At 41.8% G+C, this 15,218-nt stretch overlaps 1 protein-coding gene across 7 annotated transcripts in view; it reads right to left on the bottom strand.

Moving 5' to 3' along the window:
* Nucleotides 1–15,218, bottom strand: part of PROX1 (prospero homeobox 1) — a 52,671-nt gene that overhangs the window by 30,650 nt on the left and 6,803 nt on the right. For 6 of the 7 annotated variants that reach the window (XM_014560006.2, XM_014560011.2, XM_014560010.2 and 3 more), the window contains exons 2-3: nucleotides 11,685–13,476; nucleotides 4,669–4,776 (exon numbers count right to left, since the gene is read on the bottom strand). In XM_014560006.2, coding sequence (XP_014415492.1) covers nucleotides 4,669–4,776; nucleotides 11,685–13,409 — 1,833 coding nt within the window. In that variant the 5' untranslated portion in view covers nucleotides 13,410–13,476. Of the gene's footprint in view, nucleotides 1–4,668; nucleotides 4,777–6,891; nucleotides 6,991–11,625; nucleotides 13,477–15,218 lie in introns of those variants that run through there. The other variant, XM_032466466.1, reaches the window with a different exon arrangement.

Raw genomic sequence — 15,218 nt, 5'->3', positions numbered from 1 at the left:
AAGCAGGGAGACTGGTGTTTCTCCCAAAAGGCCAACTTGCATCATAATTGCCGTGGAGTTGCAAGGGCCCTTACAGATAATTGACCAGAAAATGATTAAGTCATCAGCAAATCGCTTCTGCTTGCAAGAGTTCAAACATGTACTTAACCTATCCAAGAATTATATTTTTACTCTGTGTGTCTGCTCTGTCTCTATTCAGCCTTGCGGGGAACCCGATTAAAAAGACAACTGAAGGACCCCCGTTATCTGATCTTCTGGTTGCCGATTTCAATAGAACTTAAACCCATTACGATTTGCTGAACTTGGAGTTCTTTCCATTTTATCTCAGCAGTAAAATACACTGTCCAAATTTCCAGACACTGAGATAAGGACTACAGGCCCCCGTGACGGCTTACTGTTCCTTTTTAATTCTTTTAGAATAAGAAACAAAACATTACAAAATGATAGCAGGCTGTGCACTGGGGAATGAAAATTGCTTTGACATGGAGATTAGGCTTCTGCATTGTTACAAGACATTGTCTCATATGGACAAGAGTACTGTAGGGGAAAAAAATAGAAGGGTGTTTTTTTTCTAGAATGGTCATGAATGACCTAATGGGGAGGGACAAAAAAGTAAGTGCACTTGCCATTATTTAGAAATGGGACATAAAGGGAGATTTAAAGCTTATTGTTAGAGAATGGAAATACCAGAGAGGAAGAATGGGCAAAAACAACAGACGCCCCAAACACGAGACAAGTGAAATGACCAGCACAACAGCTTGAAGAACAGGGTTTCGCCTCCACCAGGCGGGGGACTGAAATTTGTCCGGTTTTCGCCGCTGGTGACGTGAGCGGAGGCAGAACGCACCCCCCCTCTTTTCCAGAGATTCATCTTGGGGGAGAAGAAGTGTTCAGCTTTAAAGAGTTAATGTCCCCCCATTCTGTAGTGGCTTACGAGAAAAGGATCAATTGTTCCATCACGGAAAGCTCTGTAGTGTGTTAATGTGTTACTGCAGAAACTAATCGCCACAATAAAGAGGCTGTGTTTCCACAGTGGACGGGGCTCTGTGACTTTGATTAATGCTTCCCACGGGACATCTCAGCCTCAATATGGGCTGAAGAAACTTCCTAAATATTCAGTGAGCATGGTCAAAAGATGTATAAAACAAATCAATCTGACACCTTAATCTGGCCAGGCGGCAGTTGACTCAAGGGGTGGAGGGACTGAGATACATCATTTAGCACCGCCGGCTTGAAAACGCTGTGAGCGTCTGTTCTTCAAAGCTAAGATGACACCGAATCTGTTGTACTTAGTGGCCTAAGAGTTATTAATTTATACATTTAAATCAGCACCCAGGAGTGCCCGGGAAGATGCGGGGCCGTGGGGTGGGGGGGGCTCCATCGGTTCTCAGCCTCTGTCTCATGTGCCCCACTGCCCTTCTGAAAGGATCTGAAGCCCTGATGAGCTGAGCTTTTTGTCTGGCTAACTGTTGTGGCGAGGGAATTAAGCTGGAGTCTCTATGAGAATACGGAACTTTGTTTAGAGTCTTACTCTGGGAGTTAAACTGAGACAGCCCTGGTTATATATCATCGCTATAGGAGAATTTCTCTCACCAAGCCAACATCTCAGAATTGTATAGCATTTCCTCCTACTCTTTCTTTCCAAGGTAATTGAAAAGCCTTCGCTTCCTTCCCAGAGGTCATGTGTGGAGACTGATGCAGGGTATCTGTTCCTAAGGAAAAATACCAGGGAGGGAGCCTTGCCCTGGCTGGGCCCATCTTCCGGAGCTGGCTGGAGGGAGGATTAACTCAGTCTAGCACTGTCCCCCAGCTGTGTCTTGGATGGACACGTAGGCTACACCTTATTCATGAAACAAAATATTTTCCGCTCATACTGTTTTGTTTTGTTTTGTTTTTATTTGTAAAACAAACTTCCGAGCACTATTTGAAATGAAGTGACTTTATGATTTAGAAAGGTGCATTTTGCTAGAATTAGGAATTTTCTCCTCATGGTACATGGCCACAAACAAGAATATGCTTGTGCCATTGTAACAAGTATTACTTGGTGCATAGACACAGGAATATGTCTTTTTCAAGATACAGGACGCAGGGTTTCATTTCTCATAAACCCTAAGGTCTCTTCTCCAATTTTTAGGATGCTCTCGATCCTGCGGTTTCTTGAATCGGGACTGAAACAAATATTCACAGAGAGTATATTCATAGATAGAGAATCTCTAGTTATTTCAGCCTTGCAAATAAGTATCCACATTTATATATCTACATCCAGATAGAGATATGTGTATATAATATACATACAAACACACTACAAATATATATAAACCATAACATACACACACATGTGTTATGAGTATATGCATCATTAACATTCAAGTCTGGATTCTCCTTCATATTAAAGAGATCCAAGAAAAGCCTGCCATTGCTTCCTAGAAAGGTTCTGGAACACCTTGCCTGGACTATCCTTCCCTTTCTATGCATGACTTTCCATGATCATTAGTGAAAGCTCCAGGAATACAAATTCATTTATTACTAGCCAAAGAAAAAACACAACTATGAAAGTTAAAAATGTATAATTCATCCCCAGAATAAAAGAGAAATGACCTTTGGTGATTTTCTGCTTTGCATTATATGCCCTACTGTTTCCCCTCCATTAGAGTGGATAATTGGGAGTGAACCAGACTCCCGTATACTTTAGCTGCCTACTCTCCCAGTCTGGATTGAGTATGGATAGAATCTATAATCTGAATATTAGTGCTTTTTTTAAAAATGAAATAGTCACCCAGGTATTTAATTGTTATTTACATAGACTGAGTGATTATTTGCAAAGCTGAATTACTAGATGTATTCAAAGGAATGGGAAGGATTTCTGGTCGGTTTACACGCCCTAGTATTTATAAAACTACAAATCAACAATCTCTCCCACCCTGGCCCTTCCAGCCACCACACACGCAAACACGTGACTGCTTCTAACATTTACATCCACTGTTGGGGGCTGTTGCTGGTTCAGCATGGCTGCTACTTTCCCCTCTCCGGGTGGCTGCATTGCAATGGTAGGTGCGTGATCCCTCTGCATGCAGTTTGTAAAGCCCTTTGGCCTCCTTCCGGATGAAAGGTACTGTATAAATTATATAAGGGACTGTCATTATTATATCACAACACTGCAGGTCATTGCACCAGGAGGCGTCAAGGCAGTAACGGACACCTATGCACACATGCACACGCACGTGTGCACAACTAACATTTCTCTCCTTTGCCTAGAACTCAAGTGTTGGGAGGATTCCCTGGAAGAACTAGCTCTAGAAGCTGGCCGGTCCTCAGCCGGCTGGCAAATGCCCTTCAGTTTGTCAGTTTTAGATGTCTCCCTCAAGGTCCAAACCCTTTCACTCGGCCTTCCTTGTGCCTAATGATTCTTAACCAGCCATTTAAGATACTGCCTTTCTCTGCCTCCCCATTCTGCCCCGTCTGCTGACACTGAATGAGGGGGAGACATGCCTTCCCCTTAAGGAGCTCAGCCAGGGAAGGAGAAAGATAAAAGGCTGAGGTTGATACGAGATTCAAAAGTAAACAGGAGAGGAAACAGAACTTTTCTCATAAGGCCAAATAAAACACCAGCCAGGGAGGCTGAAATGGGCTGGCCTGCAAAAGGGGCCAGTGAAGCCACTCAGGCACAAAACACACTGCGGAGAGGGGAGCCGTGGGGGGGGGGGGGACGAGCACATTTTGGCAGCTCTTGGGTTCTCCATGGCAGAGGGAAGAACTTGGACGTATGGGGGGGTGGGCAGGAGAGGGTGGGGGGATGAGCACCCAACCCTAATAAACTCATCTCAGCTAATGTAATGTTTATCAAGCTCCTTGGATAATGATACCATGCGTGTCATTATCATCATCAAAACCCAATCTATGTTTTAAAAAGTTACAGATGATTAACACAACATCAAGTTGTTGCAAACAATTACTTAAAACCCACACACAGACACAGACGCACACACAGATGCACACACACACACACACACAGAACCAGGAGGTCCCCATATTCTGTAGAATGAGGGAGGCTGCAGCTGTAGGCCGACAGCTTTCATATCCTCATTTGAATAATGTGTCCTGAATCTGTCACTTTATTCATTCTCCTTATGCTCAGTGTACTCTACATCAACAACAAATTAAGTTGTAAATAAGAGACAATCATCACTTTTGTTTTTAAGCAGCTACTGCATAGAGAATTTCAATGTACGCTCCTTTCGACAGGGGGAAAAAAGAGGTGTTAGCATTTGCTTTCCTAAGCACAAATATGGGGAAATGAAGAGAAACAAAAACAGAAACAGTTTACTGTTGCTGAGGGGAGAAAAAAAAAACAAAAACATTCTCTAAAGCACATCCCACCAGTACTAGCTGAAATTTCTTCCAAGAAGTTATTAAGACATAGAAAGATAGAGGCTGAGATTCCCTGACTACAATGAAAATCCATGTGACCAGTCCTTTGGCCTTGATAGGCAAGGAGCCTCCTCTTGGCTTGGGACAGCTTTAGACCAAAGGGCAAGTGCATTAAATCAATTACAAAACAGGTGTATTAATGAACCAGCTCCACACTCATCTCCACGAACTTCTAGGAGTTCACATCACTGCCTCATGCACAGGAATTGAAAGAATTAGTAATTAAAAAAATGCCCTTACCTTTACATCAGAGAAGTAGGTCTTCAGCATATTGGAGCTGGGATAACGGGTATAAAAGAACATGAGCTTTGCTTTTTTCAGGTGATTGGGTGACAATCCTTCCTGCATGTAGGATGCAAACGGTTAAGGAAAACATTTCTTGAAACACAAGCACCTAACACTCCTCCCGTTCTCCCCTAAGAATCTAGAGGCCCACAGAGCAGCCATGGGAATTCTGGAAGATAAATGGCACAGGTCATAGAATCCATCACTAACTTGCTGCTGCTTGCTCAAAATGACCTCTCAAGAAATTGCCAGACGTAACGGCTGGGATGCACAATTTAGTTGCAGAATCTTGGCTACTTGGTGGTGAGGATGGCAAGCCATTCCCCCGTTTGAGGCCCTTATGCTATCTATACGTTCACTTGTTGCTAAGGAGACAAATGCACCCAACAGGTACTGCACAATTCTTATCATGAGAGTTTTTTTCTTCTCCACAATTACAGTTCTGTTTGTTCTTCTCTCCGCTCTCTGCGGTTGACATCCAATTACTATACTAATGTACGTGAAAATATAAAATGCATTATTTTGAACACTGTTTAGGCAAGCTTCGCATTTTACCTTTTAGTGCTAATACAGCGGAGCATCTTGACTCACTTTCTTCCTCTTTTATTGTTATATCTGTTTAATTGTTTCCTTTTAAATAATGGCTAAAACTTGGGAGGGGTCGCTTGGGCACCGAGAGAACAGGGGTGGGGGTGTTGCTTTTGTTAAAGCAACGATCCAAAACCAAATACAATTTGCCTCTCCTGGATTTATAGTTAACTCCTTGGAGAGAGGCACAGTGGTTGGGGCTAGCAAATCAATAAATGTGGGTTAGCAGATCAATAAATGGCCACTTACCCAAAATAAGAAGGCCTATTTATCTGGAAACATCATTACGTTTTAGATCTGTAAACAGCAGCAACTAAAACAGTTCCCGGGAGAATGTGAGGCTAACCATAACAATCCAGGCTTCCTGATTCTCCCCCGGATTCTTGGCACTCCTCAGCAGACTAGGAGCTGGGATGGCTCTGGTCACATCTGTGCTGCAGCCTGGCCCTGCCATTCCCTCAGCAAATTAATGGCTTTATAATTTATCAGAAATGAAGATGCACGTGGAGAAAATCAATGTGGTCCCCTACAAGGTCAATTAAGGGTCCTTCCTAGAAGCTTCTCTAAGGATTTTCTCTTAAAAGAGAGTCTGGGAAAAAAAAAGAAAGAAAAAAAAAAAGAAAGAAAAGAAAATACACACACGTGGGTGTGCGCACATAAGCACACGCACACTTTGCTAACAAACCAAACAAAAATTTCGCACTGTGTGAAGAAAGGTCAAAGCAACACAGATATTTAGGAAAGGTAAGGGTTTCTAAGTGATCTCTGTCAAGTACAGTGTGACCAATCTTAGGAACAGAGGGAAACCAGAAAGTGTACTGGAGACGGGTAATCAAATTAATATTGATAAGCCCTTGACTGATTACAACAGAGTATTTAACCAAATATTCTGCTGAGAATGTGATCAATTAGCCTTCCCTTTAATATCATGCAATTTGAAAAAGATCACCTTGGTTTGTAAATTGAAAAGTTAAATCTTGTGCCTTTTGTTTTTCGCTGAAACACAACACCGAAGAAAGAAATTTTGATTTTTCTATCTGTAAGCCAGAGCAGCTTAACTGAACTTGTGTTTTTGTTTGAGATCCTTAATGATTACAAAGACGATAATTTATGACTGACATACTTCTTGTGCCAAGGAGAGAGCTGAAAGGCCCTCCAGTAACCTCCATTAGACTGATGGGGAAGGCTAAAGGAGCCCAGCACACTTCAGGACCATCTGTCCAAATGGATAAGTGAAATAATAGTTACAAGCTGTCTCCTATTGCCTCGTGATAAGAGTTTTAGGCAAGTCCAAACTTCGACAAACATCCTCAGGTCTGGGTTCTAGTCTGTTCTTTCAGACGATGACATTCAAACAACCCCGTACATTTAATTATTAGTGGGGGAAAGGTCCCAAATCTTTTCAAATTTGGTCTCATACAAATTTTGTTTATTTGTTTTTTGTTTTTTTGTTGTGGTTCTCAGCTACTGAGCTACCAAACTTTCAATACTTTTAAATTATGCTAAGATGTTTTCCTTCTTTGTATTTAGAAAAAAAATTAAAAAAAAAAAAACAGAGCACGTTTCCATCTTATTTTGATTGGGATTTAGAGGCTTTTTATTTCATGAAAAAAATCATTCTAATTTGAATTTCTCAAGTCCGTTTTTGCTTTCAAATGCTTCCTGGTGGTAATACTTGGAATCGATCAGCTGAAACGGAACACAGAATACATCTTTATTTCTTGCTCTTCGTGTAATTAAGATAAAATTCCCATAAAATATATGTTTCTAATAAACTATTAAAAATAGCTAATGAAACATTTAAAAGCCAACAGTTAGATAATCCTTTTTTTTCCTCCTCAAAATAAATCTGAACTGACCAATTGGTTAATTTCCCTTTTAAGTGCTTGTGCTGAAAAGCAACTGTTCTTCCAAGAAAGCTCTAGCTGTTTCCAGGATACTTACACACGCACAATGACTCATGATGGAATAGATTCAGTAAACATACAGCTGTACTGAACACGAGCTAAGCTCCATTCAAGGCCAGGAAAGAAAATGAGCACAAATAAATATTAAGGAGGTAAAGGGGGGGTGGGGTGAGGGGGGATGGAACGCAAACAAGATCTGTCCCGGCAGCTCATGTGGCTTTGCCTCAATTCTCTTAGCCGTAGCTTTGTGAAGACAGATGACATTCAATTCTATGTATAATGCAAAATAGACAATAACTGCTGAAACTTGAGACAGCTGCCAGGTGTAAAAAAAAAAAAAAGAAAAGAAAAAGAAAAAAAAAGAAAGGAAAAGAAAAGGAGAAGAAAAAAATGATAAATCCATAAATTAATGAAAGACATCTGCTCGGGGATATAAAAGATCAGAGAAGTAGGGTGCTGCAGCTGAACCTCAAACGGTGTTCAAACAACCTGAGAATGTGAGTGTTGTCTGTTTACTGAGCACGATATAACCTCACCTAAACAGCAGCAGAGGAGGGAGCAGAGGAGGCAGCAAAAAGGCAAATGGGTGAATAATGGGTTGTGAAGGCTGCAGGAAGAAAATTCTTTTCTTTTTTTCCCCCCAACTGCACTCGGAATTGTGGCTAGAGGTTTCACACGCTGCAGTGCCGACCAAATGGGAGTACTTGCTTACAATTTCTAAAACACTTTGAACCGTGAAGAATTTTAGCCTTTTCCTTAAGCTCTGATCTCCTATGTTTCTAAGAAGCTTTCCCCTTTAGAAACCTTAAATGGGGAGAAAATACCTAAACGCTCACATGTAATCAAAATGGAGCAAGTTGGTGCTCCACTGAGAAGTTTAACATAATTGGTGGGATGCTTATGGAAATTAAAAAAAATGTACTTACTTCATAATTTGGGGGAGGGGGAGGGGAGGCACCCAGAGGCCTTCAGCCTTTAATATATATTTCCCTAGAGCTAATATAGCTAACAGAATGACTGTGCACCCCTCGTGATGTCCAAAAATGTAAAAGATCAACTTCTATGGATTAGTTCCCATTTTAGAAATTCATTTTTAATTCATGTTTTCCTGATGGATTTCAGTTGCAAATTACTCAACCCTTTTCCTTGTTAAACTTCAAATATTTTCAACATTCTCCCTAAAAGTCAAGCAGGGAAAGCTGGCTGCAACGGAGAAGAGGCCCAGTTTCTTCACCTGCATGTCTTAAGCGCGTAGAACACCCCTCTTGTGCTTTAATTGGGTGCATGCAAATGTCTGAGGCCCAAACAAGGCTATTTTTCTTGAGATGCAAAGAGGATGAATGACAAGGAACATCACGAGGAAAAACAATTGGCTGGCTGTTTCTTTTGGAATTTGAATAAAACTTAAAATTTGATTAAATAAATGCAAAGACACTGAACGCATTTTTTGTATCCAAGACATGAGCTTTCAGAGCAGGTGCACTGACATTCAGTTTAACACACACACATTCACCGTTTCCTTTCTACTAGGAAGGGTAACGAGACTGTGCTCCATTATATGGGACATACATGCTTAATGTGCTGAACTTAGACTGGACTTATCTGATAAGCTGGCATTCTTAATAGCTCTTATCTCGGATACTTTGTTCAAAGAAACAGACGATGCCTTTGGGAGTGAGAAAAAATCGCTCCTTAAGAATTAAATTATTCACTACAATTTGGAAAGCCATGAACTAAAAATAAAAAAACATAACAATGACAATCATGATGGTACCATTTTATCCCATTTCTCCTCATTTCTATCACTCTTTTCTAAGAAAAACTGCATAGCAGGTTCCAATATGGAAGTAAGATCACTCGCTGTGATTCCCAGAGATCTCTTGAAACTAAAAGCTTGAGAATTTTGCCTAAACACCACCAGGTAAATCAAGGGGAGAACTCATTGCCACACAAGGATGGAGATGGGAGGAAAGTAGATCCAGTCTCCCAGCAAGTACTCAGGTCCTCACTGGCTGCAGAACTGTGTGGACTACAGGGAAGGGTGCTTGTGTGTCTTCTTCCTGAGAAATAATATACCAATGAGATCAGTGGTTAAAAGTGTGAGGTAGTAGAGGAGAAAAGAGAAACAGAGGCTAGAAGGCCAGACGGTGGAAAACGTAATCATTCATTGCAGCAAGAGGCCAAAATTACGTAGCGACACAAAAGAAACAATTCTAGGTGTAAGTAACTAACACTGCATGTGAACACAGATGTTGCTAAACCATCACTGTTCCATATAATCTTACATGGTTGGAGACAGGAGAAGTTATTCTCCTGAAGAAGAAGCACCGATATTTTCTTCAAGGACTTTGATATGTATAGAAAGAAAGGGAACGTCTTTCCATTCAAATCCTCAAAATTCCTCAGGGGATTTAGAGAGGGTGAGACAATGAGCATAGCCAACACTTGGCGCAATCCAAAGATTTTTCTCTTAGAAGACCCAACTTGTTAAAAAAAAAAAAAAAAAGAGCAGAAGCAGAATTATCTGGATACAGTGACAAGTCTACTTAAAAAAAAAACATAAACTGGCATCCTGACTTAAAGAGTTTAGTATGGGACTTACAGGAGTTTGAAAATTGGCTTCAAATATTCACCCAAATAGGCATGTCCCTTTCCTCTGTGTGTGTGTGTGTGAGAGAGAGAGACAGAGACAGAGACAGAGACAGAGACAGAGAAGGAACCACCCACCACCACTACAACTGGTTTCTAAATAAGTAAGGCATCTCTCAGGAGTACCAGGGTCTAGTCCTGGACAGGAGCCTGGTATGAACCCCAGAGGATGCTCTCCCGTTGGAGCCTGGCCTTGTGTCTTCTTACTTTGCCTTGCTCATCACCAACAGCTATATTCCAATCTGATCAATGTTTATGGTCTGCTTATGATGTGGAAGGCACGGTACTTGGCCCAGCTTTGATTCATGACTGGTGGATTAAAATCTAGATCTTTGAGAGGCAGATGTGAAATCAGCAACCAAACCAAGACTCAATTTCTATTTTACATATTAAATCCTCAAATCTTTCTGTTCTTTCTCTCAAGACAGCATCCCCTTCTTCCCTTCTAGGGAAAGAAAGAGGCTCTTTGATGAAATGCCCAAGTGGGTCTCATCCTTGGGGCTTGCATTCACCATACAGGAAATCTTCACAGCTACCCTGACTCGGCTGGAAGGTGGACATTCACTACCCAGGAAAGCACATTTCCACCACAGCTGGGACTTTGCACTTCCATGGCAGCCTCTGAAGTGGGCTCAGATACTAAAATGCCGATTTCTAGTCATCAAGACGATTGCTCAAAATCCTCAATTTAGCAACGGCCAACTTAATTGCTAAATTTTATATCCATCTGGCAATTTATTATGAAAGAAACATGCCTCTCCTTGCCCCCAAATGCTACTATTCTGCTCCCCCCGAACATCAAAGACCATCAGGTTTTTAAAAATTTACTGAAAGGACCAATTTACAGAGAAAAAAAAAATCGTTGAGTTAAAAATAGCTGGAGTTCAGGACAGGTCTAATAAAAAAAATACAACTGGCATCTCTACAGAAAAGTCAGATTCAAAATATAAAAGAGACATAAAAAGAGGCATTTTTAAAGTCGAATACAGCTGAGTTTTATATTTAATTGTGCTCTCTCGCTTTCCAAAATAATTTGCTTTGTGTATGTTAGGACAAAAGATTTCTGTGTATGGCTGAACAGAGGTTAATCATGCATAGAGGCAGCTGCACCAGACCCACAGAACAGACCTTGGGTGGACGGGAGAGAGACGGATGCCATCTGAATAAATCAGTACCTGTGTATTTCCTTAAAAAAAAACAACAAAAAACTCGCATCTCACTTAAAGAGTAAAGACAGAATCTAACACTCCATCCACATCCCTCTTTCTCCCACTGCAGCCTCCCACCAGTAAAGTGTTCCTCATAAGATTTAACCAGGCCTTCTTTAAACGAACTAGCAGTGTTGTCGACAGTTAAAGGGAGAATTCTTCTTATGGAACCTTAGAGATCCGAAGACTGACTTTTCTTTCTAGTCCATGATAAAACTTACCATCTTATAAAATTAAATCTGATAGAATTCAATATTACAATGAGATTCTTTTCCATCTCTAAATCTACTTTTGGGTGGACTGGGGGGAAGGATTAAGAAGATAATACAGGAAGAAATCACAGGAAAAACACCGCTGAAAAAGCACAAATTAAAGACTAGTGCTTTGGGGCAATTAACAACTTGAGAAAGTTGTGAAGATGTTGGTTTCCTGTGAAGCTTTTGTACAAGCAGAAGTGCCACACGTGTGCTGATAAAAGCCCATGGCTCCGAATAAGAGGAAAGATCGCATTCTTGAGAAGATACTAATCTACGTTTTTCTAAATATTGTGTAAACCTGACCTTTTGGGAAGCCTTTTTGGCTTGGCTTTGTTTTCCCTGAGGGGCAAGTGAAAGGATATTGCACTTCCCGAATAAGGTGAGATTTCGGACATGTCTTGAAGATCTCCACACTCGGATTTGATGAGAGACAAGGAGAGCCCTTCGGCGGTGCTGGGTGGATGTGCTGGTGAACAAGGATGGTGGCTCAGGTGGTGGGATGACATCTTGGTCCTCAGACTCGTGGTCTCCCGAGTTAAGTCTAGGGATTCGGGAGAGGCTCTGTCTTTTCCCGAGAAGGAGCCGGAGGGAGCACCTAGTGGACTCTGAAACGGGTAGGCCATCAAGGGGAGGGGGAAGGGGTGGCGGAAGGTGGACGCGGTGAAGCCTGCGGTGGCAGAGAGAGGCGACTGGTGCAGGGGCTGGTGGTGGCCGCCAGCGGGGGGGCCGGAGGCAGACTGGTCAGATGAGTTTTTGCGGACCACCAGGGGCAGTGCTTCCGTCTGGTCTGTGGAACTGGGCATCTGCACGTTGCCAAAGGTGTCCAGGGGGTTCGGAATGATGACGTCGCCAAAGCACTGCAGGCGCTGGTTGGCGGTGTGGAAATTGTGGTTCTCCCCGTTGACTGCAAATCTGGCCTGGGGGATCTGGAGCGGTGGGAAGACCTGAGGAACCTGGCGGGAGGGTTTGGCCGAGAAGACTTTGACCACAGTGTCCACGACTTGCGACATGGCCGTGTTCAGTTCCTGTTTCAAGGTCTCGGCCAAATGTTTGCCTTCTGGTTGTAAGGAGTTTGGCCCGTGGTCTCTTTCTTTGTTGCTGCCTTCCCGCTTGGGCTTGTTTTCTGCCATTTCCTGCTCCCTGATCAGGGCTCGGGCTCGGTCGATGAACTGCCCGGGGTCCAGCTCACACATCTCATTATCCGACCTCCCCACGGAGTCCTGGGCCCGGGCCTCCAGGATCTCCGAGCGCATGCTGTCTTCAGACAGGTTACCATCTTCATCATTTTCAGAATCAGTGCTGTCATAGATCTGGTAGAACTTTTCCTGCAGCTGGCGCAGCTGTTTCTGCATGTCCTCCAGCTGCTGTTTCAGCTGTCGGCGCTCCTCTCGCTTCTGTTCTTTGCGGGCTGAAACCAGCTGCTGGAAACTCTGTTGCTGCTGCTGGGGCAGCTTCTGCTTGCGTTTGTTTTCTCGGTAACTTTCTCGGGGACTCACAGACTGCGGGGCCATCTCTCTTTCATTTTCATTGCCCCTTAACGCCACGCTGGGGGAATGGCTCATACCCCGGATTATGTTCTCAACCCGGGCGCGCTTTGCTCTCAGGTGCTCGTCGCATAAGCGATCCATATCGAACTGGCTCATAGTAGGCCTGCCAAAAGGGGAAAGACACTCTGGGGGGCTGTCTCTTGAAGAGTTGCTGCATATATCCTCCTGATGCACTTCGGAGCCTGTGCTGGAGAGACCGCTGGCTTGGAAACTGGGCTCCGTGCCACCATTTTTGTTCATGTTATTTTTCAACAGCTGGGAAATTATGGTTGCTCCTGGAAAAGGCATCATGGCATCTTCATACGAGTTCGCCCTCTTCAGCAGCTTGCGGAGTACATTTGACTTTTCCCCATCTGCATGCTGCACCACTGAATACTCAACATCCTGCTCGGAACCTTGGGGATTCATGGCACTAAAAAACGTTGCTCTTGCCTTAGCAAAAAATGCAGATGCTGTCCCTACCGTCCTTTTCACTCCAATGTCAACTCTTCTCCTCTTGGTTTGCCGGCTTAAGAGGGCTGTGCTGTCATGGTCAGGCATCACTGGACAGTTATTGTGCCATCTTCAAAAGCTCGTCAGCTGGGCACAGCTCAAGAATCCCGGGACCCTGGCCAACAGAACAAAAGGACTGATGAATCATTTTCTTTAAATTTCTCCAAATTTCCTGACCTCAATCCTGAATCAAATGCAAAATGCATAGGCTCTGGGATTTATGGCACATTACAATTATTGCAATTTATTATGCACTCTGCTTGAAATGAAACATTTTTAAATATTTCTGCTCCACTGGTTTAAGATGGATTAAGATTAAAAAAAAAAAGCAAAAACTGCTTAAGCACCAGTAATATGATTCTCTTTCACAAATGCCTAAAATGATACTGTTTATCTTCAGAAGAAACAGTAGATTATAAGAACACAGCCTCTGACAACCAATTGATTAAATTTTGGGCATTGAGATTCATATTACAAAAGAAAATAAAAGTGGTCTATACCTAAGAAACAAGGTTGAATTTTGAGGATGCGTGAAATTTGGATGAAAAACTCCATTTCTGCTATAAAATTATTGTGCCTTTTATGCCCTTAGAGGAAAAAAGACTCTTAAAAATGCAAATATTTCACACACCCTTTATTACTGAATTTTAAAATATTTTTGTCACATGTGAAATGGGAAAGAGAACACTCCCATCAGCATCTTTCCAACAGAAATGGTCAATTTAACACTGAAATCAATGCCCAAATACTCATTTTACAAGTCTGCTTATTTAGCACAGATATGCATTGGTATTACTAAAATCACATTTAAAGGTGGGATCTGTTGCTAGATTTTAACGTAAGTGTGAGAATATTTATAGATTTTCATGATGTCTTTTTGATGACTTAGGTTATTATAAAGTTGGACTCAGTGCAAAAGAAGGACACTGTCACATTTTAGAAACCAGTATGTGGAACAATAAACTGACTTAGGCAGGGATAAATACATCTTCAGTACTAGTTTTTTTCCCCTTATAATCTGCCAAAATACTACGTCAAATGCCTAAAGAAACTCTTTAACATACACCATTTGCGAATCTTTTTTCTTATGCCAAAGGGGGAAAAAAACAGGGAAAAAAAGGCTGAAAGAAGACACATAAAGAGGAAAGAAAATAACATCAATTAAATATGTGAGAAATGGAAATACCATCTCCGCATATGAACTTCCATTGTTTCTTGGGAACACAATATAAAAAGAGAACATCTTTCCTTGCATTTTATTAAAAGCACTTGACATATTTTGTGACTTATTAAGCAGGGATGCTAACCCCAAATTTTGTATAAATGTTAGGATGTCACATCTTTTTGCTTACAATTAACATTTTATGGAGAAAATGAAAATATTTTTTTCACACGAGGTTTATCTAATATTAAACTTCACGTTTGCTTAACAGAGCACATCTTCACAATAACAGGGTCTATTGCCAAAGGCAGCGTGCAGAGTGTTTGGAACAGCTCCCATCTCTTTCGGTTCACCTGTAAAAACATCTACGTGCTCCCTAGGACTGCATCTGTGGCTAGTTTTAAAGAATGACTATCCATGCAAATAGGCATAATTTCAGCATGAAATAACCTGTAAAAATCAAGAAAAGGCTCAATGCTTAGATGGCAACGTGTATTTTTTTAAGCAACAAAGATTTCATCATGCAGCCCTTGTTCTCAGTTTGTACATGAATATACAACATTTAAATAAAGCAGGTTTTAGAGTGCCATGAAAGCAACATGATGCTTCTTTACATATTTTTTTTTCTATGCTTGAGGATAAAATACTTTTTGTATGCCTCAGGATAAAATTTCCTGAACTTAGAATGGAAACAG

Source organism: Camelus ferus, chromosome 23 (assembly GCF_009834535.1).
Source record: "Camelus ferus isolate YT-003-E chromosome 23, BCGSAC_Cfer_1.0, whole genome shotgun sequence".
NCBI classification, from domain to species: domain Eukaryota; kingdom Metazoa; phylum Chordata; class Mammalia; order Artiodactyla; family Camelidae; genus Camelus; species Camelus ferus.
Note: the sequence above shows the minus strand (reverse complement) of the source record. Positions and strands in the feature narration are given on the sequence as shown.